Source organism: Betta splendens, chromosome 13 (genome assembly GCF_900634795.4).
Source record: "Betta splendens chromosome 13, fBetSpl5.4, whole genome shotgun sequence".
NCBI classification, from domain to species: domain Eukaryota; kingdom Metazoa; phylum Chordata; class Actinopteri; order Anabantiformes; family Osphronemidae; genus Betta; species Betta splendens.
In genome coordinates, this window is record NC_040893.2 from 13968944 (window position 1) to 13992546 (window position 23603).

A 23603-nucleotide genomic window follows, 5' to 3' on the forward strand; every position below is an offset into this window, starting at 1 on the left:
TTTACAGGTCTATTATTATAAAGAGTTACAGCCACTATAAATGGTTTCGGAACAAACCAAAGGTTTCCTTTTTCATTCATTTTCAGTTTCAGTTCTGCAGTTTTAAACCTAATTTTTAATCGGAAATCTTGTTTAAAAATGAACCTCCTCAACTTTTCTATTTCTCAGCTTTGTTCCGTGTTCTGAGAAGATCCACGCTGCTGTATCTGAGATGGCCTCGCTCTTCCCTAAAGTAAGCTGTCTGCTCTTAATGCTTCTTTTTCCCCTCAAATGTTCTATTATCCTGCATTTTCCCAAACTACTGACTTGACTTTTAACCGTCTTCATTCCTTCATAGCGCCCAGCGTTGGATGCAGTCCACTGCTCGCTCCGGCTGTTGGCTTCCAGTGCCTCACGTTTGCAAGTGGAGTGCCGTAAGGCCGCACCCTCAGAGCCTGGGGCACCCGCAGTGGACTATCAGCTCCTCACTCAGCAGGTCATCCAGTGCGCCTATGACATTGCCAAGGCTGCAAAGCAACTGGTCACGATTACCACTCGTGAGAAGAAACAGTGACCTGCAAAATGCATGAATAGTTGGATGGAGAGGAAAGAGGGGAAGAGAACGGATCAGTGTATTAATGGACGAAGCAGGGATGGGCCTCAAGGAGAGGAAGGAAGAGGGATAACAACAGGACAGCGTAAGTGAAAGGACGAAGGACGGGAAGTGGCTAAGACAAAGATGGCTGCGGTAAAGACAGGAAGACACTACAGAGAAGTTTGAAAAATGCTTGAGAAGAAATAAAAGTTGAGGAGAAACACTACAGAGGACTGACACTGCAAATTTGAAATGTGGAAGAGAAAGTAGGGAAGGACGGGTCCAAGATGGAGACTACAACCTGAAGCAGGAAAAACTGTTGGAATTCAATGTGTACAGAAAACCTCTTAATTTGTGATAAGCAGACATGAAAAACAAAGGTGGCGATGTACAGCGAACTGGATCCTGGGATCTTACCACTTTATTTATTCCTACCTGTCACTCATGATACCTTTCTCTCCCCGTTGGCCCAACCTGGGAAGGGAGGTGTTGTTTGCAAGACAGTAAAGCAGACAGAAGAACATATCCCACACTATTTCTCCCTCTTTGTTTTGCCCTTTACAGAGTCAGGACGTTTCTCCTCTAGTTTCCTTTGAGCCTCTCTTTCTCTTCAGACAGTCACGAGGCCCATCTCTGGCCTGTTCTGTCCCAAACAGGATGAGCTACTGGTTCCAGTGAGACCCATCTAGCTCTCATCCTACACCTAATGCACCGGCTACGCAGATGGGTTTTGTCTTTTCTCCACCTGTCACCCCCTCTGTTGATGGCGATGCACAGCATGATCTGGCATGTTTTCATGTCTTTTTTTTTTCCTTGTCCTTTTGAATATGCAGATTGGTTTGGTCTGCACCTCTGAGGAGAAACATAACTGACTTACACAAACAAAACAATTACACTGGAATAATTGAGTTATTGTTGTTTATCATGCCTATTGTTTTTTTTGTATTGACATTTTTACAGACTGTCATCTTGATTTAATTGTTTGTATGTTTATTTCATTGTCTCAAACGATTCTCATTTAGTGGGAGTGGGAGGTGTGTGCTTTAACATCTTACTGGGATCTAAAATGAGCGTACACTTAAAAATAACCTGTGAAACATCCCTCAGCCTTTCACAAGCACTCCATTTCTGAGTGACACTCGAGGGTCTTTGTCGTCTTGTTGTGAAATGTCCTGTGGCCAAGAGATGGAACAGTTGTCAAAGAGGGCGAAGGAGAGGGATTTGTCTTTGGCTTGATTTCCTGTCAGGCCGAGAGACTCTCTGTGCGTTGCTACAGGATGTGGATCAGAGTTCATGTATCCTTTTAGAAGCTTGATTTATCCTACTATTTGCCTCATTTAACAGAAGCCAGTGGAATCATCTCACAATCAATCCCATATTCATGTCTGCTGTGCCAATCGAAGGGTGATGAAATGGAGTGCACTCTTAGGTCCAGTTTGTCGATGAGGAAGTAACCCTCCAGTGTTGCTTTAACACACTAAGCTACCTGCACAGCGAGTGCTGTCCTGGACGCTTGCATTACACAGCACGGGCATTGACATGCGCGTTAGCAAATGGTCACAGTTGAAACAACATAGTGACATGTTGCAGCTTTAAATGGACACGTAGAAAGAACTAGGCCCATCAACCTGGAGTTACTGTACGCGCGCTGAGGAATCCTCACTGCGTCGTTCCATCCACCTCAAACGGGCGCGATTTTGTTTGCCGTGTGTTATTTTCACTCTTCAGACTGTGTGGCAAGCACAATCAAGCTCCCGTTCTGTTTTCTGGTTGATTCTGTCACAGCCTGCTGATGCGGGTCACAGAACCTATTTCTCCTCCACTGTCTCTGAGCTTTTCCAGTGGGAGACGTCATTGGGAACAAAATGTTTTCTTTTTACAGATACCGCACTCAGCTTACTGTACGTTTGAATCTCTTACTGTGCCGAACAAATGTGGTCCGATCTGATGTGAGCAGATAGAATCTGAAGTAGTTCGTAGGTGCTTTTTTAGGGCTGATGAACTCGAAGCATTTTCACTTATCCTGCAGCTCATTTTTCAGTAGCTTTTCTAGCTGGTTATTGCATCGTTTTTCTCTGCACATCAACATTTGATTAACCAAACCTCATTTTAACATCCTTCAAATAGCCATTACTGTACATCTTCAGCTTTTAAGAGGGAGCTATTTCCCCATAATTGACACCAAACACTTTGAAATATTGATGCTAGACCACCTTCATCTGTTCCCAGTCTGCTTTGTTCCTCTTTAGTTTTTCACGTCTGATCATCACCCGAGGTGTCAGACTGTCAGTGTTCCTCAGTCTCACACAGTTGTGCATATCTCTGTTGGGGGGAGGTTGGAGCGGTTTCTCTGTTCCCTGTCCAAACGAATCATGTCTTGATGACTTTTGAAATGTATGATTGTTTAATATCGAATGCCTTTGCACATCATCATCTCCTGTTCGACAAGCTGAGCTACAGTGATGTACTGACTGCTGATCCAAGAGAAACACAAACACATGGGGGTCTGTCCCTTCAATCATGATCACCCAAGTTATAGACTAGAGCCATATATGAACATATATTTTCGCGCTATATTTTATATTAAGCTATATGTTAGGTTTATGTTTGTAATATTTATGTCTATTTGTTGGCCTAAGTGAGCTTCATGCTGCAGGTCCTGTTCACCAAGTCTTCATTCAACCTCTAGATATTTTATATGTCACAGGAAGTGAACAGTTTGCTGGTGTGGTCTTAGTTGCACTATTTTCAAACACCAGCTGGGTGTAGTGGGATCTACCTTATGCTCTGCACCCTTGCAGAGATCCTAAAGTACAAAAGGTGCAGGATGTAGGGACGGGGCCAGGAACAGTCTGAAGCTCACTTTGGTTTAGCGCTACAGTCATCTCACATTGGTGGGAGGAGGGTCTAAAACGCACATGGCCTGGTCCTTTCCCGTCAGTGGACACTACATTGGGTGCCTCTAGTGTGAATGTTGAATGCCTCCGTCTGTTCATGTCACTTTATCATCACGCCTCCATCATGTCCAGGGTTCAGCACATACATTAAAACACTGAACACGTGCACGCCTTCAACACTAATCATTTGGACCAAGCCCTTGACAGGTACAAACATTGCATTTATAGTGAGTAAATTCACATTTACTGGTTTTCATGCGTTGGCAGTGCACCGTGGCCTGTACTGTTGCTGTCCCTGTTTCTTCACAGCTCTACACGTTGGGAGATGGGGGAGTTATCTTTTAACAGAAGACGTTAAAAACTGTATAAAGTAGAGAAAACAATGACTTAAAGGTAAATCGTAATGGAAACTCATAAGCTGTACATTTGTAATAAAATAATAAAACAAGTTAATTGTCATGGGATTGTCTGCATTTTCTTCATGAATTCATACATAAATGAGAGTTGCTGAGGTTTTTCCTTTGTAAATTCAAACGGTTTAATGTCAAGCTTCATTTGCAAACTTCCAATCTCCAAGTTTGCTCATTATTTTGTGTTGCAGTCAGGTCGACTCATGCTTCTGTTCAGTTCATATTTGTACCATTTACTGACAAACTGCATGTGTTGCCTAAAACGGCAACTATTAGATTTACAAAATCATGGCAAATATAAAAAATCTTACTTTTAAAAAATTTTTGTTAAAAACAAACCTAAGGGCGACAAACGTGGGAGCAAGGGTTGTAAATATGGAGCGCTGTGTAAGAGACAATGCACAAATGTGTCATACGAAGCTGTACAAATATACACAATACAATCTCTCAGCCTTCATAATCTGTCATAGTGTTTGATTCTTTTGTAAAGATTCTTTGGTGTTTGTCACGTTGGTCCTGTATTTTTTTTACGGTTATCTTTAAGATAAATTTTACTGTACATTTTGTCCATTGTATTTTATTTGTACAGACCCAACTATAGGTGTATCAATATTAGGTTAGAAGAGTTATTATGATTGTGTAGAGAGCTGCCGTACTGAATTGAATTAGGTCTCCAAGGTGTGACTAGTAATGTGATCAGTGAGTGTTAATGGGTAAGAAATCAATTTCTTGTGCTTTTGAAATACTTAAATCTTATTATAGATGGTTAAAAGGTTTTCTCCCTTTCTTCCGTGAATTCCTTCACTTAATTGCTACAAACCTGCACTCATTCTAAACAATTCACAAAAATATATAATCAGATAACTTGATGTTCCATTAACTGGATATAGGTTTAAAGTAATGCTTTGGCTGCTGTGTGTGGTGCTGTTCCTCAGCTACAGCCACTATCCACTAACATGTCTGAGCGGCCATGCTGATCCAGGAGGATGACACACTATAAATACAGGACAGTTATGTAAACAGGGTACAACGCATTTTCTATTCTCACTTCAGACTTCTCATCCACATGCATCAACATGCACGAGCTGTTTACACAGGTTCGTCTGAGCTGGACGAGCTGGGCAAGAGAACACACTCCTGTCTTCTGCCCCGTTTACGTCTCCTTTTCGCAATTCTCAGCCTCCTGCGGATCACATCTGAAAGACGAGCACGGTAAGGGAGAGAGATTTACAAAGGCGGGCGTGAAAACGAGGCATGAAATGCAGCCGAGCCCCATTTGATCCCCCCTACCTGCCACGCTGTCGTAGTCCTGGCGTGGATCGTGCCAGTAAAGGCTGGGCATGGTCCTCCAGTGGCGGTACAGGCGAGTGTGAAGCACCGACAGTGTGAGCAGGACGAGCAGGAAGCCCAGTGCGCCCGCTGCCCACACGGCCTCGTCTGTTCTGGGGGTCCTTGGAAAGCCCTTGGCCACACCAGCAGGACGGGCCTCGTTGGAGCACTCGCAGGGTTCGCCTGCTCTGCAGCCGCCGCAGTTCGGTCTGTTGGGCATGTACCGTGGCGTCTTTTGGTCGGGCTGTGGCTGTGGCTGGGCTGAAGAATCCGAGCCAGTATTTTCACGTTTGTGTGTTTGCTTTTGTTCCAGTTCCCTCTCTTTTACCTCTATTACTTCATTATCCCCCACCTTGCTCTTGGCCGCATCGTCTTTACTGCTTATGGCTTTAGAGTTGTTCTGTTTCACACTGTGTTTATCAGAAGCCTTATCTGATTGTTTGAGTAAGTCTGGGCCTCCATCTCTAACGGCGGGTGCTTCATCGTTCAGATCTGCAGTAATATTTGCCAATTGTCCAAGCGTGTTCTGTACTTCCTCCTTCCTTCTGCTTTCATTCTCATCCTTCAGGTTTCCCTTTGTTTCTCTTATTGCTGCTCTTATGTGTCTGCTTTTGGCCTCATCTTTCATGTGGTTTGAGCTTTTCTTCTCCATGTCCGCCTCTGGCTCCGTCGCCATCTCTCCGTTCAGCAGAGAGGAGATAGTTCGTTCACAGCATCGCCTCAGAGACGCCTGGGGATTTACAGTAACCGCGACTTAGAAGGACAGAAAACTAATAGAAGCTGACAGAATGTGGGTAAAAACAGTCAGAACAGTCACGAGTTTGGTCTCCAAACCTTAACATGGGTTGAGTTTTTCTCCCAATGTGTGAGCTGCCGCTGCTCCGCTGGCCAGACCAACAGCAGGTTGTAGCTCCGACGGTGCATTTCCTCATCTAAATTCATCTCTGTGCTTGTTGTCGCTTCCAGCCAAACACAAACATCCAAAGACGCCGCGGTCGACAGTTCTAAGGTGCGGCCCCAGGACACCAAGGCTATCGGCTGAACACATCCAATAGGTGTTGGTACAGTAACACCCGCTCAAGCATTCTAAAGCATTTGTGGTAGAACGTGCGATAAATGCAGGTGCTTTACCGCGCGCGGTCTGAGCTGTGGGTGTGGAGTGACGACGTAGCCTCGCAGGCAGGAGCGAGCCAGGGCGGACAGAGAGAGACGCTCCCGGGGAGGAGAACAGGGGTGGTAGAGAAGCACCGTCCCGCCATGCTGGAAAATGCACCCAGACGCTCTGCACTGTCTGTCACAGGCGTGTTTTATCAAGAGAACCTCAATGTGCAACTCACGTGCAAGTTGTTGAGCCACCGCTGAGGAGGACAGTACAGGTACTCTCCACTCTGGGCCATGACTGGTCTGTACGCTCCACTACAGCGTGAACACAGACACACAACACCCTCAGTTTCTCCTGTTGACAGGATGACAACACCACAGAGCACACAGTGAAGTTGATTGTACTTTTGTTTACACATCAGTACCTGCTGGGAATCGTGTGGCTGTAGGAAATGCGTGTGTCCATACAGAGCTGCCTGGCTGGCTGCAATGACAACAAACTGCAGTTAAAAGGGAAAACGTTTAATTTGGGCGTTATTTAGGTCAAAGGTGAAAGAAGCCGTTTGCTGGTTACTGACCTGGGCATCGTGCAATGTGTCAACACTGGCTTGTTTCTGTAGAGCAGTGCCACATGTACACGTTACTTCCCTGTGACATCAGTGCATTACAACACTGTGAAGTGCAATGATGGTGACCGTGAACGCACCGGTACCTGAGTGGACTCCGGCCAGGTCGATACTGGACAGTCCCAATAAGCCGCAGCCGCGGGCAGGTCCACGTCCAGGGACAGCTGCCTCGCACACAGACAAGAAACCCGAGTCAGCCGGAACCGCACGAACTTCTCAAACAGTGCTTAAAAACACGCTAACGTGCACGTAAACGGCACCTTCCCGCTGTCGCATCCCGCCGGCCTCGCGGACTCGGAGGCGCCGCCGCACCGACCCAAGCTGACCCACAGCGCGGCCAGCACGGTCACCGTCAGCTGCGGGGACGACGAGCTCTGGCCCGGCATGGTGGCGGCCGCTCAGGCGTCAAAGTGTGAGTGAGTGGCCATGGCTCCCCGTCGGCTCCGCAGCTCAGACGCGACTTTTCCCAACGCGCATTTTCTTCCCCACAGCGTCGCAGCGGGAATGTCTGTAAAAAGGAAGCGTTAGCCCGTAGCCCGTGCTAGGCTAACGTTAGCTTAGCTCAAAGGTCAAAGGCAGCGCTCAAAAATTAACTAGTGGTTGTTATACACGCAACAAGAAACTAAAAGGGCTTCAGAACTCCATTAATTCGCCGCTTTGTGACACAAACCGACCAAGTTACCGGCAATATTACTAAGGAGCTAAGTCGTTTCAAAATAAAGCAAATAAATCCAACTTTGTCTGTTATATTAATCGGCGGAAATAATATATTATCTTTGTCTTGTTCTACACGAATTGATGAATATATTATTTTACATAGTATGTGTGCTTAATATTTGTTTTATTTTTTATTAATTTTAAACATATATTTTTATTTCTTTAAAAATGATGATTTCCGGTATTACGCTAGTGTTGGTGTATAACTTGAATATACGGAAGCCGGATGGACAAGAAGAAAGTTGTGTGTTCAGTGCCGACGCCGTCCTTTACGCTTTGATCGTCCTCCGGGAGGCGACACAGCAGCGCTCATTGTCTAACAGGTGCTTATTACCTGAGTACTACAGGTTTAATATAAAAGAGAGAGAAACTATCTCTCCAAACAAGTCGGATCAGAACCGCTCATGATCTCCTCGAAATAAGGGAAAGAGTACATTTCACTGAGGGGATCCTGACATTTGGTTTAAGGCCTGCCAGATTCTGCAAACTAAAGCACAACTTTAGTCCCATACCAGCGGACCTTGTCACCACCTAAAGCACTGAAACACATATTACCTGTTGGTACAGGTAGACCAGTCAATCTTGTGCATTACTGAACCTTTGCCTTCCTAGTGGAAATTTCCAAATGGTGTAGTTTCATGAACAGAAAACGATTGTGCAACTTTGGGTCATTATGATAGATTAACCTTCTATTCATGCATATACGCATTATAAACAAACTGTCATGTAATAAGATAAATCACTTTCTACAGAAACCAGCAGAACTACTAAAAAGCTTTGTCATCCTGCTGTAGGCACTGGAAGATGCATTACCTGATGGTGCAGTTTCTACATGTTGTCCCTTCAACTTAAAATAAAAATTTACAACAATAAGTAAGGTAGATGTTTTATACATAACTTTTCACCTTTTTGCATATTTGCGAAATTAATGTGACATGCAGAAACAAAAATAATCTACACTGCAAGCATCTAAACTTGAGCATTCTCTGACAAGATCTCTAACATATTTACAGCAAGAATTGCTTTCTTCAGCCTACATATATAAAAATGGCTATTGTTTAGCGAATTTAGGACCAACTGCATATTTCAAATAAGAAGTTGTAAAGCCACAACATTGCATCATGGAAATGTTTTCTTTCAAAGTAAATCTGACTAGAATAGTCACTAGATGATTCAAGTTGTTGCATGACAATGTATAAAGTTATAAATTATAAGTGGTTATGCCGCGTTAATTATGTGGCAGGCACTGATTTTTTCAGAATTTAATTTATTATTCCAAACAGAACTTTATTTTGAAATTTGTGAAGGGATGTTGTTTTGAATTTGACAGTGTGACTATTTTTCCATCTTTAAAAGTGTAGCTGTAAGGCGGAAAACCTTGTCACTGCACAGGTGAGTCTGCCAGACAAGACCGGGGTCCCTAGGAGGAGTACACATCTGGGTCTGAATGGAGGCAACTGTCCCCACAGGTACCCAACTTTTTTTTATTATAACCTGTATAGCAATTATTTTCTTACGGTTCTTGTTGTTTGATATAGGTGTGATGATTAAATTTGTACTCGTGCCAGTACAACAGTTACCTCAGGGTATAGGCAGATCACCTATTTAAAACACATATGGAGCCATTTTATTTTATTACCGGTTGGTTGTATATTAAACTTTGCTATCTACTCTCCTACTGAATCTTTGTATAGGTTTGTCTTGACAAAAATAATCTAGTTACAAGCATGTACTTGTGTTATTTTAAGCTTTAACACAGCTGTCCAGTGTATGTTTTGGTAGAACCAACAGCATGGCAAAGTGAAAACGGGTTGCTGCAACCAGCGCTGAGTTTGTACATTCTGACGTCTTGCTTCCATCATTCTAAATGTTAAAATAAGATTAGTGTGACTTTATTTGTGCCAAGTAAATGTTTCTCTCATCCTGTGCTCCAGAGGGAGCAGATGCTGCAGCCGTCCACTCGCCAGAAGCTTCTGCTGCCGAGCCAGTTCCTGGGGTAGTAAACACTCCAGACTTGGATAAAATGGAAGGAGACAAGGGTCAGGTTGGACCCTCAGGAACAGGAAAGGTGAGCAAGTGGAAAGTTACTAGGACATGTAAAGAGCCACAGTGACAAGATAATTACTCTCAGTTAAGCGAGGGCATTAATCATAACGCCCCATATTTTTTTCATCGACCACACCGATTTCTAATGTCTGTTAAAATAAATAACAAATATTATTTACAGTACATATCTGACAGCTGTGAGTCGGACTCAGAAAGTGAGGGTGAGAGAAGTGGCAAGAAAGAGAAGAAAAAGAAAAAGAAGAAGAAGAAGGTTTGTGTCTCATAAGAAGTATCTCTACCTCTAAACATGCAATATGTCAATACTGCTGAAAATAAGTGTACCTCGCCCTGCAACTGTGAAGGGTGTTTACTGTGTGTGATGCCAAAGCAGACAGCCCTTCCTTCCACTGCTGTGCTGCCTCAATGACTCATTCATTTAGATTCTCATGTATAAAGTTTCACTAATTACAGAGTGAACGTAACATACTGTACTGTACCTGTTAAAGTTTACATATAATTCCACTCCACTGTTTTCATAGGATTCCAGTTCATCATGTTCAGCTTCATCCTCCTCAAGTAGCTCTTCAGACAGTGACAGTGAGGTAAGGTGTGGTGAGGGGCCTACGACACATTCAGTCACGTCATGATTTAGCCTTCAAATTGTATTTTGGAATAAACAGAGCTTTCATTGGGATTTTTAGTGATTAGCATTAGGGCATTCAGAATAAAATATGCATGTCATGTGTACAAATCCACATATCGCTGAACTACAGTAGGTTAATTTATCTTTATTCAAGAGCTTCTATCACTTACAGGATGAGAAGAAGAAGAAAAAGAAGAAAGAGAAGAAGAACCAAAAGGTCGAGAGCAAGAGTTACAAGGGGGAGAATGTCGTTATATCTCAGTTTGGTGAGTAAAACAAAGCAAAGCAAATTTTTGAATGAGTGGCACAAGGACAATATGTTTCATAGGATTTTTTTATTTCCTATTTTACACCTACAGTAGTAGACCTTTGTGTACAAGGGCATGTAATGGATAACTGTGTGCAAATTTACACTAAACACTGACTAAAGGGTTATTTTATGTCTTTAAAAGGCCAAATGGACGAGCTGTCTGCACAAGGCCTAGAGGCACCTCAGGTGAACGGGAAAACAAATGACTGGATTTTTAGCATGTTAGTGCTGTTAAATTTGTTAACTTTACCTTTTATTTTGTTTCAGGATTTAAACTCATCAGATGAAGAGGATAAAAAGAAGGAAGAAAAAAAGAAACAGAGAGAAAAGAAGAAAAAGAGGAAGAGAAAGAAGAAGAAAAAAAAGAAGGAGGAGGAGGTTTGATAAATACACTTGAAGATTATATAACAAAACTAATGATTTTACTGGACTTGAACATGTCAGTATTTTAAAATGAGTCAAGTCAGTTAAATGAAAACTATGAAACGTCTCAAACACCTACTGTATAAACACTATTAGCCTTCATTTTACTTCAATCTTTGTTCCAGGAATCGTCCTCCTCATCTGATAGTTCATCGTCTGAGAGTGATGATGAAAAGAAGAAAAAGAAGAAAAAGAAAAAGAAAAAAAAGGTTAGATTTTTTTAGAAAATTGAGGAAATTTAGACTTTTTTTGAGGTCACATAGATATGTTGTCTGTTTTTTGTATTTTACAGGACTCCAGTTCCTCCTCCTCATCTTCATCGTCCTCTTCTGATAGTGACGATGAAAATAAGAAGAAAAAGAACAAGAAGAAGAAAAAGAAGGTTGAAAGTTTTTTTAAAAACATAAATTTAATACAGAATTAAAATTATAGCAGACTGCCCAATGTACTGTACTGTACATACACAGTAGAAACATTGTCTGTTTATTGGATTTTACAGGACTCCAGTTCCTCCTCCTCATCTTCATCATCCTCTTCTGATAGTGACGATGAAAATAAGAAGAAAAAGAACAAGAAGAAAAAGAAGAAAAAGAAGGTTAAAAGTTTTTTTAAAAACATAAATTTAATACAGAATTAAAATTATAGTAGACTGCCCAATGTACTGTACTGTACATACACAGTAGAAACATTGTCTGTTTATTGGATTTTACAGGACTCCAGTTCCTCCTCCTCATCTTCATCATCTTCTTCAGATAGTGACGATGAAAATAAGAAGAAAAAGAACAAGAAGAAGAAAAAGAAGAAGAAAAAGAAGGTTAAAAGTTTTTTAAAAACATAAATTTAATACAGAATTAAAATTATAGTAGACTGCCCAATGTACTGTACTGTACATACACAATAGAAACAATGTCTGTTTATTGGATTTTACAGGACTCCAGTTCCTCCTCCTCATCTTCATCATCCTCTTCTGATAGTGACGATGAAAATAAGAAGAAAAAGAACAAGAAGAAAAAGAAAAAGGTTAGAAGTTTTTTTTAAAGTTAGAAAGTAGACAGTAGAGCAGTAGAAAGGTTGTCTGTTTATCTTCTTAAACAGGGCTCCAGTTCCACTTCATCGTCCTCCTCTGACAGTGACAATAACAAGAAGAAAAAAAAATTAATGAAAAAGGACAAGATGAAGAGGAAAAAGAAATACAAAATAAATGTAAAGAGCTGATGTCAGGAATTCTGAAAAAGGAACAAAAAACAGTAATGATAGAAATAAATTAAATTGAATAAGTTGTTGATATGAATAAAAAATGTATTTTCACATTATATGTTATTTTCACATGTTTTAATATTGTTGCATATCTTTTCTTATTCTTGTAGTTCATATCATTTGTTGGTTTTCTACTTTTTGCTTGAGTAGATCTTTTTATTTATTTATTTACTTTATTTATTTGTATTTTTATTGATACAGGATTCCAGCTCTTCATCCTCATCGTCATCATCTGACAGTGATAAAGAGAAAACGAAAAAGAAGGAGGAAAAAAAGAAGAACAAGCAACAGAAAAAGGTGGAACTCTTGTTACTTTTCGATGATGTAATACATCACAATAATCCAGTAGGTTGAACAGGTTGGGTCACTCAGCATGTGAGCATGACAGGGCACTTTTATTTTTTGTCATGTTGAGTCATGCACTTTTTTAATTGTCAACTGCCTACGTGACACTTCATGCGTGCTACAATGTTATTTGTTATTCTTAACAGTTTTTGTCCTACAAAACTGCTTGAGTGGGTGTTTATATACATGAGTGGACTTGATATACTGTATGATGCTATGATAACATATAGAATCAAGTATTTATTGAAATTCTGAGCGGGATTGTTTGTGGGTTTTTTTGCATACAGGAGGAAAAAAAGCAGAAAGAGCTCAGTACTATGAGCGCTTTTTCAGCAGGTGAGTGTTGACACAGTTTTCTGAAAAGAACACAATCACACATAAATAAATAACAGCAGTTTGACACAGCATTATTTGTATCGTATATTTTGCTTCTGCAGGACCAGTTTTTGATGAGGAGGAAAAGAATACTGAATATCCAGACATGGTGCAATGCCCACACACACTTCCTATAGACCGCACATATTAATAGACCCACAGAAAGTCATTGTTTTCATTTATTACAGAACAAACTCAAAGAGCCTAAAGCAGCAGAAGAAGGGAAACTGTCCTCTGGTATGCATGCTACTGGCTAGAACAAATTCATCTTTGAGATAGGGAATTACTGTTTGGGTTGTGATTATGGTTGTTGTCCAGCAGGGGGAGCTGAGATAATTCCTGGTGGCACTGGTGAAGCCCACATTAGTGATAAAGAGGGAGAAGGAGGAGCAAAGAAGAAGAAAAAGGTCAAATATCCTCCTTAAAATAAATTATATAGTTTGCTTGTTTTATTCCAGTGCAAATCATTATTTAATGTAAAACAATAATCACTAGATAAGACAAATTTCTTTTCAAATGTCCTCATTGAAATAAACAAAACTGCTTCCTTTCCACAGTAGATATAGTGTATTATACAATAGAGTAGGTTTATGTGATGACCCAGATAAAATTTTTTGTGTCTGTTTTCACGTGTAGAACTCCAGCTCTTCTTCTTCATCTGATGGCTCTTCTTCAGACTCTGAAGATGACAAGAAGATGAAAAAGAAAGAGAAGAAGAGGAAGAAAAAAAAGAAGGTCAAGGTATCTCAACAGAGGAGATTTAAATTAATTTTTTGTACCTGTGTTGTTGTGACCTATTGCTGTTGGTGCTTGTTGAAGGATTCCAGCTCTTCTTCCTCAGAAGACAAGAAGAAAAAGAAGAAGAAAAAGAAGAAGAAAAAAGTGAAATTACACTTACCTTTTAATTTTGGTTCAAATAAAAACACTCCAGTATCTATATGAACTGTAGTGTGAATTGTTTCTGACTTAACTCACTGTTATCCCTTTTAGAAGATGAGCTCCTCTGATGACAGCTCCTCTTCCTCCTCGTCCTCCAGTGATAGCGATGACGACAAGGTAACGCCCACTTACAGTGTAGCCCAGTTTTCAACCTGCCATGACTGGTGGTTTACGATAAATGTGTAATGTTTCAATTTTAGAAAAAGAAGAAAAAGAAACACAAGAAAAAGAAAAAAAAGAAGGATAAGAAGAAGGTCAGAACATCTGATCTATTGCTTTTTTTAATCAATAACAAAGTCTTAGGTGTAAAGTTATGAGCATGATATACAATTAGTTTCTCCCGTGTTGTACCAGGAATCATTATTTGTGACTTTTTTTAGGACTCTTCCAGTAAGAATGAGAACAAGAAAAAGAAGAGAAAGCATAAGAAGAAGAAAAAGAAGAAAGACAAGAAGAAGGTTTGTTGTGTTCCTGTCATTGGCAACTTAGATTCATGTGGCCTATTTAAAGTAGAAATAGGGAATGTCACTGTTTCCCTGTTTGCATCACAGAGTTTGTACTCATCAAATGAAACTGAGAAGATTGTAAGTAACATAAATCATGTACAGAAGTGTAGAATCATCATTTAGTTTTTAGCAACAACTAAAACGTTGGTGGTCATTTCATTCCAGGACAGTCTTGATGGTGAGCAACTTGTGGAGCCAAACGGGGAGGTTTCAGGCTCAGGTGCACAGTCCATCGCTGGTGGCTCCAGCTCCAAGCTCAGTGGTTCCTCTGTCTGCTATGATCACTCCTCAGTCCCGTCTGTCGTGAAGCAGGACCCAATGGCTCCTTCAGCTGTTTCTAGCTCAATGCTGAATATGGAAGCGAGTGTAGTGGAGTCGCTGACGGGAGGTTCAGAGAGCATCGGAGATGGAGGAAGCTCTTCTTCTATGCACCTAAGTGCTGGTGACCACTTGAGAAGCCATGAGCCTTAAGGTTACATAAGGTGTTACTGGTTAACCCTATAACGCCAAACGTATCATAAAGGATTCATGAGTTTTTAAGCCTTCTGCATCATCAGTGTGAGATTTTCTTTCTTGATAAACCCAATGTATACAATCAGATACTTGCAATGCATAGATATTACACCAGGGGCAGCAAATAATAAGGGCTTTTTAGGGACAAAATCTTTTAGCATTGAGTAGTCACATATGATACAAATTGAAACTAATTAATATTCATACTGAAACTGATATTTGATTTTGTTTTATTGTTCAGAATGACAATAAAGGTTCCAGTTTCAAAAAGTTCGAATTTTCTGTCAATTAATTAAGGGTTTGGGCTTTACAGGGTGAATTTTAGCTTTCCTGGCCTTGCGCCTCTGCTTGTTTATCTCTCATTGTGTCACTGCACACAAACAATCTCTGTCATCATGCTCCTTCCTCTCATGCGTTTTCATTCGGCTACACCCTTCAGCCCTGCCCTCTCTTCTGATTGGTCCAACCCTCTCAGCGATATCAAATTATCCCTAAGTCAGGGTATACTGTAAGCCAGGGTAGGATTGAGCTGACTCAGCCTGTTGACTCAGCCTGTTTTCTGTTTACTGGCTTCCTTGGTGTACACACCCGCTCCTGCACTGCTGAGGGACTGGACAGTTTGTGTTTGTGTTTGTGTTTGTGTTTGTGTTTGTGTTTGTGTGGGAAGCTTTTTTGCAATTCCCTCAAGATGAAGGAGCTTTAGGTCTTCCTGTTAATATTTATCTCTCAACTCAGTAAAATTTTTATTCCACCTTTTTATACTCAATGCTTTTACATCCGTTTTCATTATAAACTTTAACAATTATCTCTGGTTTTCCACTGCATCATTGAATCACAAACTAAACGCTTCCACAGATTCACACCGTCTTCCCTCTACCAGCTTGAAACAGTTTTCCATTCATCTTGAAGGACTACCCACAGATGTTGAGAACCTGCTTACCCTTCCATCCCTCGTCTTTTAAAGACACAGCTGTTAGATCCACAAATTAACTATGGACTTTCCACCTGATTAATTACTGTTAAACTATTTATATTCTCCCTTTTAGGTTTACTGCAGTGCTTTTATAACTTGTTATCGCTGCTCCCAGTTATTCATTACGTAAATGTTTTAGCATCAGCATTGGTTGGTTCAGTGAGGCCATGTGGTTTAGGTGTGGCCTTTCCAGGGTTCCTGAAGCAGTTGTAAGAAAAGCAACCTGTCTGTGATCACTTGTACACTTAAAGAACTTACAATGGATTTTGATCTTTCTTCAGGTTGGTGCAATTCTTTGGTTCACTGGTATATTTTATCTTATTAAACCAAGACAATAATTTGTAGCTTCACCATGAAATCTTTATGGGCTCAGTAATTCAGACGCAAACCTGATTAAAGCTCAGAATGTCACTTTGCAGCATTAGACACAAAAGACGGGGCAGTGAAGAAGGAGGAGGCCAAGAAAGATGAGCTTAAACTGCCCTGCAGCAACAAGGACAAGGTGAGAGCTGCCAAGGATGCTTGTTCATCTTAGACCTCTCTTCTAGTAGAAGGGTTGTTTGATATATTCATTGATTATATTAACATTAAACTGACACTTGACTTAGGCTGATTTTGACTAAATTATCTCTGACTAAAAACTTGTCTCTCTCTCTTCTCACCTTTGGACCTTTCTAAGAAGTCTGATAAGAAGGATAAGTCTCACAAAAAAGATAAGTCTCACAAAAAGGACAAGTCTCATGAAAAGGACAAAGATAAACATCACAAACACGACAAGAAGGACAAGAAGAAAAAAGAGAAGAAGGAAGGGAAGCAGTCAGAGAGCTCGTCCTCCTCGTCTGATGACGTAAGTCCATGGATCCCAGCCTGTCTTCTCAGATTTTGTTCACATTATTTTACAGTTTTAATTTTAAAATGGAAACGGATGTCGGTCACGCCCGGTTACAAAGGTTGACATCTGAACCATCCACCTGTTGATTAACACAATCAGACCTGACCACACCCTGCTGTGTGCGCAGGGGTGATGCAGGCAGCCACACAGAACAGCGTCTACACCTGCATTCCTTTTGCATTATTTAGAGGAAACTGACACATTTGTATGAAAAACAGGTTTTATGCACAACTGACTGAAAGAAAATAAGGCCATGCAAAGTGGGAGGAGGAAGAACCGGTCCGACAGCAAAGTCATAAAGCAGCTGCTGTTATCTGTATCTGTTAACGTGCTGATCTCTAATTTAGTGTTTGTCTAAGTTTTGCACTGTCACTTTTTTTGCACTGAGGTCAACATTGTCCTTTATGTTGTTTCAGGACTGAACCTTCCTGACGGACCAGAGCGCTCCGTCACATTCTGAGCATGTTTGTGTGTGTGTGTGTGTGTGTGTGTGTGTGTCTACAGTGGTCACATGTAATCAGTGTCCTCAAGTCCTGTAATAAATATTCTGACAACAAGCAAAATGGAAGAATTTTCTTTCCTGTAACTGGAACTAAAGCGAGTTTTCCATTTTAAAGCTAATATGAATATAATAATAAGTTGTACTCACTGTGCACAAAGTAATAAAATCAGTAGAAGTCAACTGTGAGGTGACCTCACAAATAAGAGGAGAGCCATAATTACATGGTTGGTTTGAGTCAGCGCTAACTCAGCGGTGTTGAGTTCAAACTGTTGGCATCAAATCATTGAAAATATATGATAAAAGAAGCTGAAAATTGTCTAAATACCAGGTTAATGCAGGAAACGTGACCCGGTCACATTCCACAGTCATGCCCTTGTGATGCTTGCACACAGCACCTCCTCTGATTCACTATCTCTCCTCCTCTGATTGAGAAAGTGACACAGCCGTGGTTGGTTGGCTCTGAGGTGAGGTCATGTGGTCTAGGTTTGATAAAACCGCCTCCCAGCCTGCGCTCACTTGTTTGGAGAAGCTCACCATGGATCTGTCAGCAGGTAGGCCAACACCTAGGGTCATTAAATGTTCATGGTGATAAAACTGAAGAGTGACGAGATGAGTGATGTTTCGTGTTGCAGCTGTGGAAACAAACGACGACACCGTGCAGAAGAAGGAGGCTCAGAAGGACGAGCTGAACTGGCCTTTTGGGAAGAAAAAGGATGAGAAGAAGGTGCGCTGGCTGATGATCAAAACACTTCCACAGCTCATGACCACATTCAGACTGCGCATTGCTCTGGTTTTGATCAAAGCGCCATGAATGTTCTGGTTTTCGCTGTTCTCTTGACATCAAGATCAAACGGATCTTGTCAAACACGAAAACGATTATCAAAGAGTCCAATTCATACATGACGTCCTTTTGATGAAGGACTGAATTGACACATTTGTCCCTCTCTTTCAGGATGACAAGGGTAAGTCAGACAAGAAGGAGGGGTCAGACAAAAAACACAAGGCTGACCATGACAAGGACAAGGACAAGTCCAAGGATAAAGACAAGAAGAAGGGAAAAGAACACAAGAAAAAGGACAAGAAGGGGAAAAAGTCTGGTGATGGATCATCATCGTCCTCTTCCTCCGATGAGGTACCAGCTCAGTGCTGCAGTTTTTCCTCTTGTGTAGTTTCTGTCAAAATGCACCATGAGGCCACAACTTGACACAGTGTCATGTGTGGAATTTCTCCAACAGAACTTACTGGAGGCATTTTAACTAGAGCAGACACGCCCTCCCGTCCCGTGTGTAAACCGCATCCTGCTGACTCATGTTGTGTTTAGTGGCTGTTTCCAGATCTGCTGGTTAACCGTCGGCTCAATTGCCGTCGGCTGCAACCTTGTGACGCGTTGGTGCGGTGTAGGAATAACATGCTTCATACAATGACCAAGTCAAGAGAAGGAGGAGTAAACACGCTGATCCCAGACCTGTTCTGAACCTTTGCTAATCGCCAGAATCATTTCTAGATTAAAGATGCAAAAGGAGCTGTGACGTGTAAATTGTTTCTTGATCACGTCTTTTCAGACCTCAACATTCTCCTTCCACTTTTCAGGACTGAACCTTTTGAGACCAGACAGCTCCATCGTCTGATGATCTGCTGAGACGGAAACCTGCCGGATCCCAAGTCCTGGATGCTGATCTCACAATGTTCACGTTTGTTTGTTAAGCAATGTGTTTTCCTCACCACCAGATGGAAGCATTTTTTATTCTTTACAGCCACTTTGAACTTGAAGCGTCACTTAGGAGATGTGCACTACTTTTGAACCTGTGGACCAAAACTCTTTAAATAAAGCAAAGATTGTTATATGAATGATAAGATAAATTTTGTTTTGTAATATCTTAAAACCATAACAGTGAAATTGCAACTCAAATATATACAGTCTTATCTACTAATAATAACCAGCCAGTCAATATAGAACATTTTCATTGCTTTGTTTTTTTCCCAGTGTTCATTGTGCAAACCAATTGAAATTTAAAAGGTTAAATAATAAAAAAATCTATTCATATTTTATACACAATAAAACAACTAAACTAAAAGCTCAGTATGTTTGTGGTCATTTTTGGCCATAAACAAGATGAAAGGTTCATAAAACTGAACAAAGAACCTGTTATCATCGTGTGCGGCAGCAGATCGACACCAAAACCAAAGGAAGACGCGTCTACGCGACAACAGAACACGTGTTTCCGTGAGCTCCGGCTCTGGCACCAGACGAGCGTCACAGCGTTTAGCGCTGAGGAGATCCTTCAGGTCGTCTCAATATTTCATAGTGGTGCAGAAAAAAGAAAAACGGAGCGATTTCAAAAGGGAATCAATAATAAATCAAGCGTGCATCTTTCGGGGGCTGCTGCAGAAACCGCATGCGGGCCATCCATCACGCTCTGGGCTTTATCTTTGATTTACCTGCAGGAATATTGAAGGGAGAAAACAGAGGCTGATGCATGGGAATAGTTGCGTGATTCATTGTTCTGCTTAAATGCGACAGAGTCACGTTTGGAGCAAACTCGGGTGTTTCCTCCGCGCAGCAGTCGCAGATGGATTTTTAACCCTTTTGCCTTCATCTATTTTCGGTCACACGTAGTTAACTTCTTTATTTTGTGTAAACACCCAGAACAATTTAATATCTTGAGGCTCCTGGCGGCGTCGAAGACGTGACCCACCGGTTGTTTGCCCGTGTGATGCAACTCAAACGCGGCATCGCAGACCAATGCGTGACCTTTTCGGGAAGGTCTGAGTGTGAATGTGAGAAAAGGCTTGAAGTTTAGTGAGGAAGCGGGAGCGAGTGAGGGGCATGTGGCCGCATCCTTACCATCCATCAACTCGTGCCGACAGTTAAACATCTGTAAAGTCCTCCAGCAGCTTTAGGCCCAAACTAATGTTATGTGAAGGGCATGAGCCTTTTATTCCAAGTCTAAGTCTCCTACAGTACAGACCACACGTCTCTCCTTTGATGTTTGAATGCTGCGTGTTTTTGTGTTTTTTTTGGTTGGGGGACTGTGGATAGAGCAGACATGAGCAGTCATTCAGGGTTGAGGTGAGTGGGATCCGTACATCAGAGTGATCAGAGGCCTGAACATGGGCTGTTTGATGCAGCCTCCTCAGTCGCTCCTTTAATCCCTGCGTGGTTCCTTTAGCCTGCAGCGACTTGTCTGCTGCAAAGTTCTCTTCGAATTAATGTGTGACATTCAAGGGTAGTCTGGTAGTTTTTGATTCATTAAGAAGAAGCTGTTCCGGTGTGAACGCATGCAGCGTGTTCAATGACGGACAGCCGCGCTGCCTGAACTGCTCGTCTTTTCTATTCTATTGTGCTGGTCGTTCTCTGGACGCACCGCAGGGGGGCACGAACGTCTCTCTGCCTCCCTCTCTCCCTCTCTCTCCCTCTCCCCACTGGCGTCAGCGGTCTCCCAGCAACAGCAGGGCCGGAGCTCGCCTCAGTCGTCCGCTGCTTGCCGCCGTCAAGCTGCACAGACCCAAACAGGAAGCCAGCAGGAATCGACTTAAAAAATAAAAGCCTAAAATAGTGACCCCAGGTCGGATTCTTGCACGTCGAGGTTGTAGTTGGAAGGTTGTTGTCTGCTGATTGCCTTGAACAGGTGTGTCAGTTGGCTTATCCAGCTGTTGATTGGCTGAACACACCTGCTCTGTTTAATCAGTGGGCGCCGGGACAGGAAGAGCTGCAAAACCAGAAAAAGAGTAGCCCGCGATTATATAATTTAGAAAAAACCTTTACATTTGTTTACCCATTCCCCTTTTACGATTTTTCTGTTAATATCCTTTAAATTTGATTAAATGTGTTTAATTTAATGTTTGTTGTAAACAGAAAAACAGTGAAAACGCAGGTGAGCAGCAGCGCGTTCGGTCCCGGCGACCGCTCACATTTTGCCGTCTCCCGTGCGGCACCGCGGCCTCTGTGCTCGCTACGGTTTCCACGGTCGTCCTGCGCGAGGCGCGTGATTATTTTTATTGTGGAGAATGCCAGTCGGAAGTCGCGCTGTTTCCCGTCTGCTCTGATTTGATCCCAGGTCCGCTAAGCTGCAGCAGAACAGCCGAGAAACCATGGAGCGCAACAAGACGCGTCGGAGAGAGTCGCGGAGCGGACGAGAGGAGCGCCAGTCGGAGCTCTGTTTCTAAGTCACTTTCAGCGACGGTGGGCGGAATTTGCTCCACCAGCAGGTGGACACTGAGTTTTTCCACGCGTGCTTAAATCGACTGGAGAGGTCTAGGAAAGAAAAAAAATAGTGTTGGAGTGACCAGCAGTTACCAAAGAACCGGAGGAGAGGAGGAATTAAAACAAAGGAGAAACGAATGTTCTGTGGACGAAAATGCGCTGATATTTTATCCGACGCGTTTGGAGATTTTGCGCCGTGTTTGGAACATGTGCACGGCGTGCGCCGCGTAAAAGCCCGGGCTGCTTTAATGTCGCATGACCCCGAAAGGAACAGTTACTTTTCCTTAAGGAAACCGTGAGCGGAGCCGAGGTTTTCACGAAGGAGGAGGCACAGGACCGAAACCGACAACGAGTCACCGAACCGTGAACCATGGTGAAGTTTCATAACTCGGACCTATGGATAGCCTGGATGCTCGTTTTTTGCATGGAGGGTGAGTTGTTGACTCCTGGAAACTTGTGCACCTCTCACAGAGTGCGAGAGAACCGCGACCCGCGCCTTCCCGTCGCGCAATAATGAAAGCAATAGCGCCAATAGAGGGGAACCATTTGATAAGACGCGCAGATCGCGAATCACGCGGACAAATAGTTTCTATACATCTGCAGCGCCGTCGCAAAAAAACAGATGTATCTGGAATTAAATTGTGCCATCGGCTCAACCTTTCCTCTCCAAGAGCGCGTGCCACGGCCATTTGATCCTCCCTTCTTAATACTGTATGTTTGGATCAGGCTGACAAATCCCCGGCATTTCCACAAAACTAAAGCACCGATTTAGTTTCCCCCACTAGTCACCATGTCATCTCTCCCAAAAGCACTTTTGATTGTGCACGTCTTATCCGTCCTGCGCCGTGCCTGATATCCCCTTTTGCGCGTCTTGCACAACATACGGCCTTTAAATTACTATGATTTCCTTCCCCGGAAACGCGCAGCCGCCGCCGACGTTACACGTGAAAACGCGGCGCGGCGGTGGGAGAGTCTGTGTTTTGAAATAGAAACGGAGCAGACGGTGGAGGGCTGCGCTGGTAATCCGCCCGATTAGCGACGAGCGTGGTGACCAGTCAGAGCGAACCCGAAGGTGATCACCACAGTCATCACTTTGTGGTCCTGCAACCTTTCTGCTCATCTGAACTTCAGATTTGTTGTATTATCAGTTTTTAAGAACTAACGTCTCCGATTTGTAGTAATGAGAAATTGAGGTTCTTTGTGATATTTCACATCTAGGCGATATATTTTATGATGTTTCAGGTTCAGAGGCTGGACATCAAGGCGTAAAATTAGACCACAGCCAAGATTGATGGCCCCAATTAATAAAAGTGCATCATTAGTAAATGTATTCATGCAAATATGACTTTCTCTAATGAATAAAGATTGATGCTTTTTATGGGAGTTAATAGCTGTCAGCTGAAAATGAATGCGTTCTCTGAAACAGTCCTTTAGCTTTCTTTCAAGCTGTCTTTACTCACAGTTACACAAAAACACATGGTTTCTTCTCTCTCTCTCTCTCGCTCGTCCAGTAAATTGTCTGGAGATGACAACGGAGGGCCGTTGCTCACTCTCCCGTCGGCTCCCGCACCGTTATTGCCCCAGTTGTTGCAGTGAGCAAAGGTTAGAGTTTAAAAGTGACTTTGTAATAGGGACAAGCTGTGTTTATGAGCTCAGCTGCTCTATTAACCCGAGGACCTGTTCAGAACCAAGCCGCCCGCCTCCGTCTTGTTGAGGAGCTGCTGCTGCTTCTATAAATAAAGTCCGATGCAGCAAAGTCACTATTGATCGTCGCTCGTTCGGCCCGTGTTTACTGACCTCTAATTTTTTGCACGTCAGACGTTGAGATTGATCTCATCTGTTGGTCACGGTGCGTTTTTGGACACCGGAGACCGTTCTTCTCATTACGTCACGAGGCCTGCGTTTGTCCATTTGGGGGATGGAGTGAGCAGCTATGACAGGGGGGAAGTAAGACGTATAAGTGACATGGACAGGCTTCGAGTTCACGTCAGGACCTCGTACCTCCAGCATCAGTCAGAGGA

At 42.4% G+C, this 23603-nt stretch overlaps 5 protein-coding genes across 18 annotated transcripts in view; 4 read left to right on the forward strand and 1 right to left on the reverse strand.

Moving 5' to 3' along the window:
* git1 (G protein-coupled receptor kinase interacting ArfGAP 1) overlaps positions 1 to 3930 on the forward strand; it is a 17693-nt gene extending 13763 nt beyond the window's left edge. For all 3 annotated transcript variants that reach the window (XM_029172266.3, XM_029172268.3, XM_029172267.3), the window contains 2 exons: positions 169 to 232; positions 338 to 3930. In XM_029172266.3, the coding sequence (XP_029028099.1) occupies positions 169 to 232; positions 338 to 553 (280 nt within the window). In that variant the 3' untranslated portion in view covers positions 554 to 3930. The remainder of the gene's footprint in view (positions 1 to 168; positions 233 to 337) is intronic.
* Positions 3672 to 7332, reverse strand: tp53i13 (tumor protein p53 inducible protein 13). Of its 2 annotated transcripts, none has more exons than XM_029172274.3 (9): positions 7198 to 7332; positions 7024 to 7101; positions 6890 to 6925; positions 6737 to 6795; positions 6548 to 6626; positions 6342 to 6470; positions 6045 to 6248; positions 5172 to 5940; positions 3672 to 5077 (listed from the first exon to the last, which is right to left on the reverse strand). In XM_029172274.3, the coding sequence occupies exons 1-9, from the start codon at positions 7321 to 7323 to the stop codon at positions 4971 to 4973; spliced, it is 1587 nt and encodes a 528-aa protein (XP_029028107.1). In that variant the 5' UTR covers positions 7324 to 7332; the 3' UTR covers positions 3672 to 4970. The 2 variants fall into 2 exon arrangements, with proteins under 2 accessions (XP_029028107.1, XP_029028105.1); XM_029172272.3 differs by having other exon boundaries at positions 7018 to 7101.
* On the forward strand, positions 7214 to 15281 carry LOC114868566 (uncharacterized). 10 transcript variants are annotated; one of them, XM_055513951.1, is made up of 27 exons: positions 7214 to 7353; positions 8449 to 8532; positions 9011 to 9123; positions 9589 to 9722; positions 9882 to 9971; positions 10240 to 10302; positions 10516 to 10609; positions 10796 to 10839; positions 10921 to 11031; positions 11202 to 11285; positions 11369 to 11458; positions 11576 to 11671; positions 11789 to 11890; positions 12007 to 12096; positions 12172 to 12279; positions 12535 to 12630; positions 12966 to 13014; positions 13116 to 13162; positions 13242 to 13290; positions 13372 to 13460; positions 13690 to 13794; positions 13873 to 13935; positions 14044 to 14109; positions 14193 to 14246; positions 14373 to 14450; positions 14544 to 14576; positions 14664 to 15281. In XM_055513951.1, exons 3-27 carry the CDS (start codon positions 9102 to 9104, stop codon positions 14967 to 14969), a joined length of 2163 nt encoding a protein of 720 aa, XP_055369926.1. In that variant the 5' UTR covers positions 7214 to 7353; positions 8449 to 8532; positions 9011 to 9101; the 3' UTR covers positions 14970 to 15281. The 10 variants fall into 10 exon arrangements, with proteins under 10 accessions (XP_055369926.1, XP_055369928.1, XP_055369925.1 ...); XM_055513953.1 differs by having other exon boundaries at positions 9016 to 9123; XM_055513950.1 differs by having other exon boundaries at positions 7214 to 7349.
* A 2520-nt stretch (positions 15282 to 17801) lies between these two features.
* On the forward strand, positions 17802 to 19238 carry wu:fb18f06 (uncharacterized). The gene is made up of 4 exons (XM_029172288.3): positions 17802 to 17929; positions 18011 to 18102; positions 18331 to 18510; positions 18969 to 19238. The coding sequence occupies exons 1-4, from the start codon at positions 17851 to 17853 to the stop codon at positions 18972 to 18974; spliced, it is 357 nt and encodes a 118-aa protein (XP_029028121.1). The 5' UTR covers positions 17802 to 17850; the 3' UTR covers positions 18975 to 19238.
* Positions 19239 to 21341: 2103 nt separating this feature from the next.
* The window catches only part of igsf11 (immunoglobulin superfamily member 11), a 60324-nt gene continuing 58062 nt past the window's right edge, over positions 21342 to 23603 (forward strand). For both annotated transcript variants that reach the window (XM_029171314.3, XM_029171315.3), the window contains exon 1: positions 21342 to 22013. In XM_029171314.3, coding sequence (XP_029027147.1) covers positions 21953 to 22013 — 61 coding nt within the window. In that variant the 5' untranslated portion in view covers positions 21342 to 21952. The remainder of the gene's footprint in view (positions 22014 to 23603) is intronic.

Coding starts and splice junctions, on each gene's coding strand:
- tp53i13 (XM_029172272.3), bottom strand. CDS start 7,323: ATGCCGGGCCAGAGCTCGTCGTCCCCGCAGCTGACGGTGACCGTGCTG. Junction 6,471..6,547: donor GGTGGCTCAACAACTTGCAC/GTGAGTTGCACA, acceptor TGCATTTTCCAG/CATGGCGGGACGGTGCTTCT. Junction 6,249..6,341: donor CACAGCTCAGACCGCGCGCG/GTAAAGCACCTG, acceptor GGATGTGTTCAG/CCGATAGCCTTGGTGTCCTG.
- LOC114868566 (XM_055513951.1), top strand. CDS start 9,102: ATGGAGGCAACTGTCCCCACAG. Junction 9,723..9,881: donor GACCCTCAGGAACAGGAAAG/GTGAGCAAGTGG, acceptor TATTATTTACAG/TACATATCTGACAGCTGTGA. Junction 10,303..10,515: donor CTTCAGACAGTGACAGTGAG/GTAAGGTGTGGT, acceptor TATCACTTACAG/GATGAGAAGAAGAAGAAAAA.
- wu:fb18f06 (XM_029172288.3), top strand. CDS start 17,851: ATGTGGTCTAGGTTTGATAAAACCGCCTCCCAGCCTGCGCTCACTTGT. Junction 17,930..18,010: donor CACCATGGATCTGTCAGCAG/GTAGGCCAACAC, acceptor TTCGTGTTGCAG/CTGTGGAAACAAACGACGAC. Junction 18,103..18,330: donor AGAAAAAGGATGAGAAGAAG/GTGCGCTGGCTG, acceptor CCTCTCTTTCAG/GATGACAAGGGTAAGTCAGA.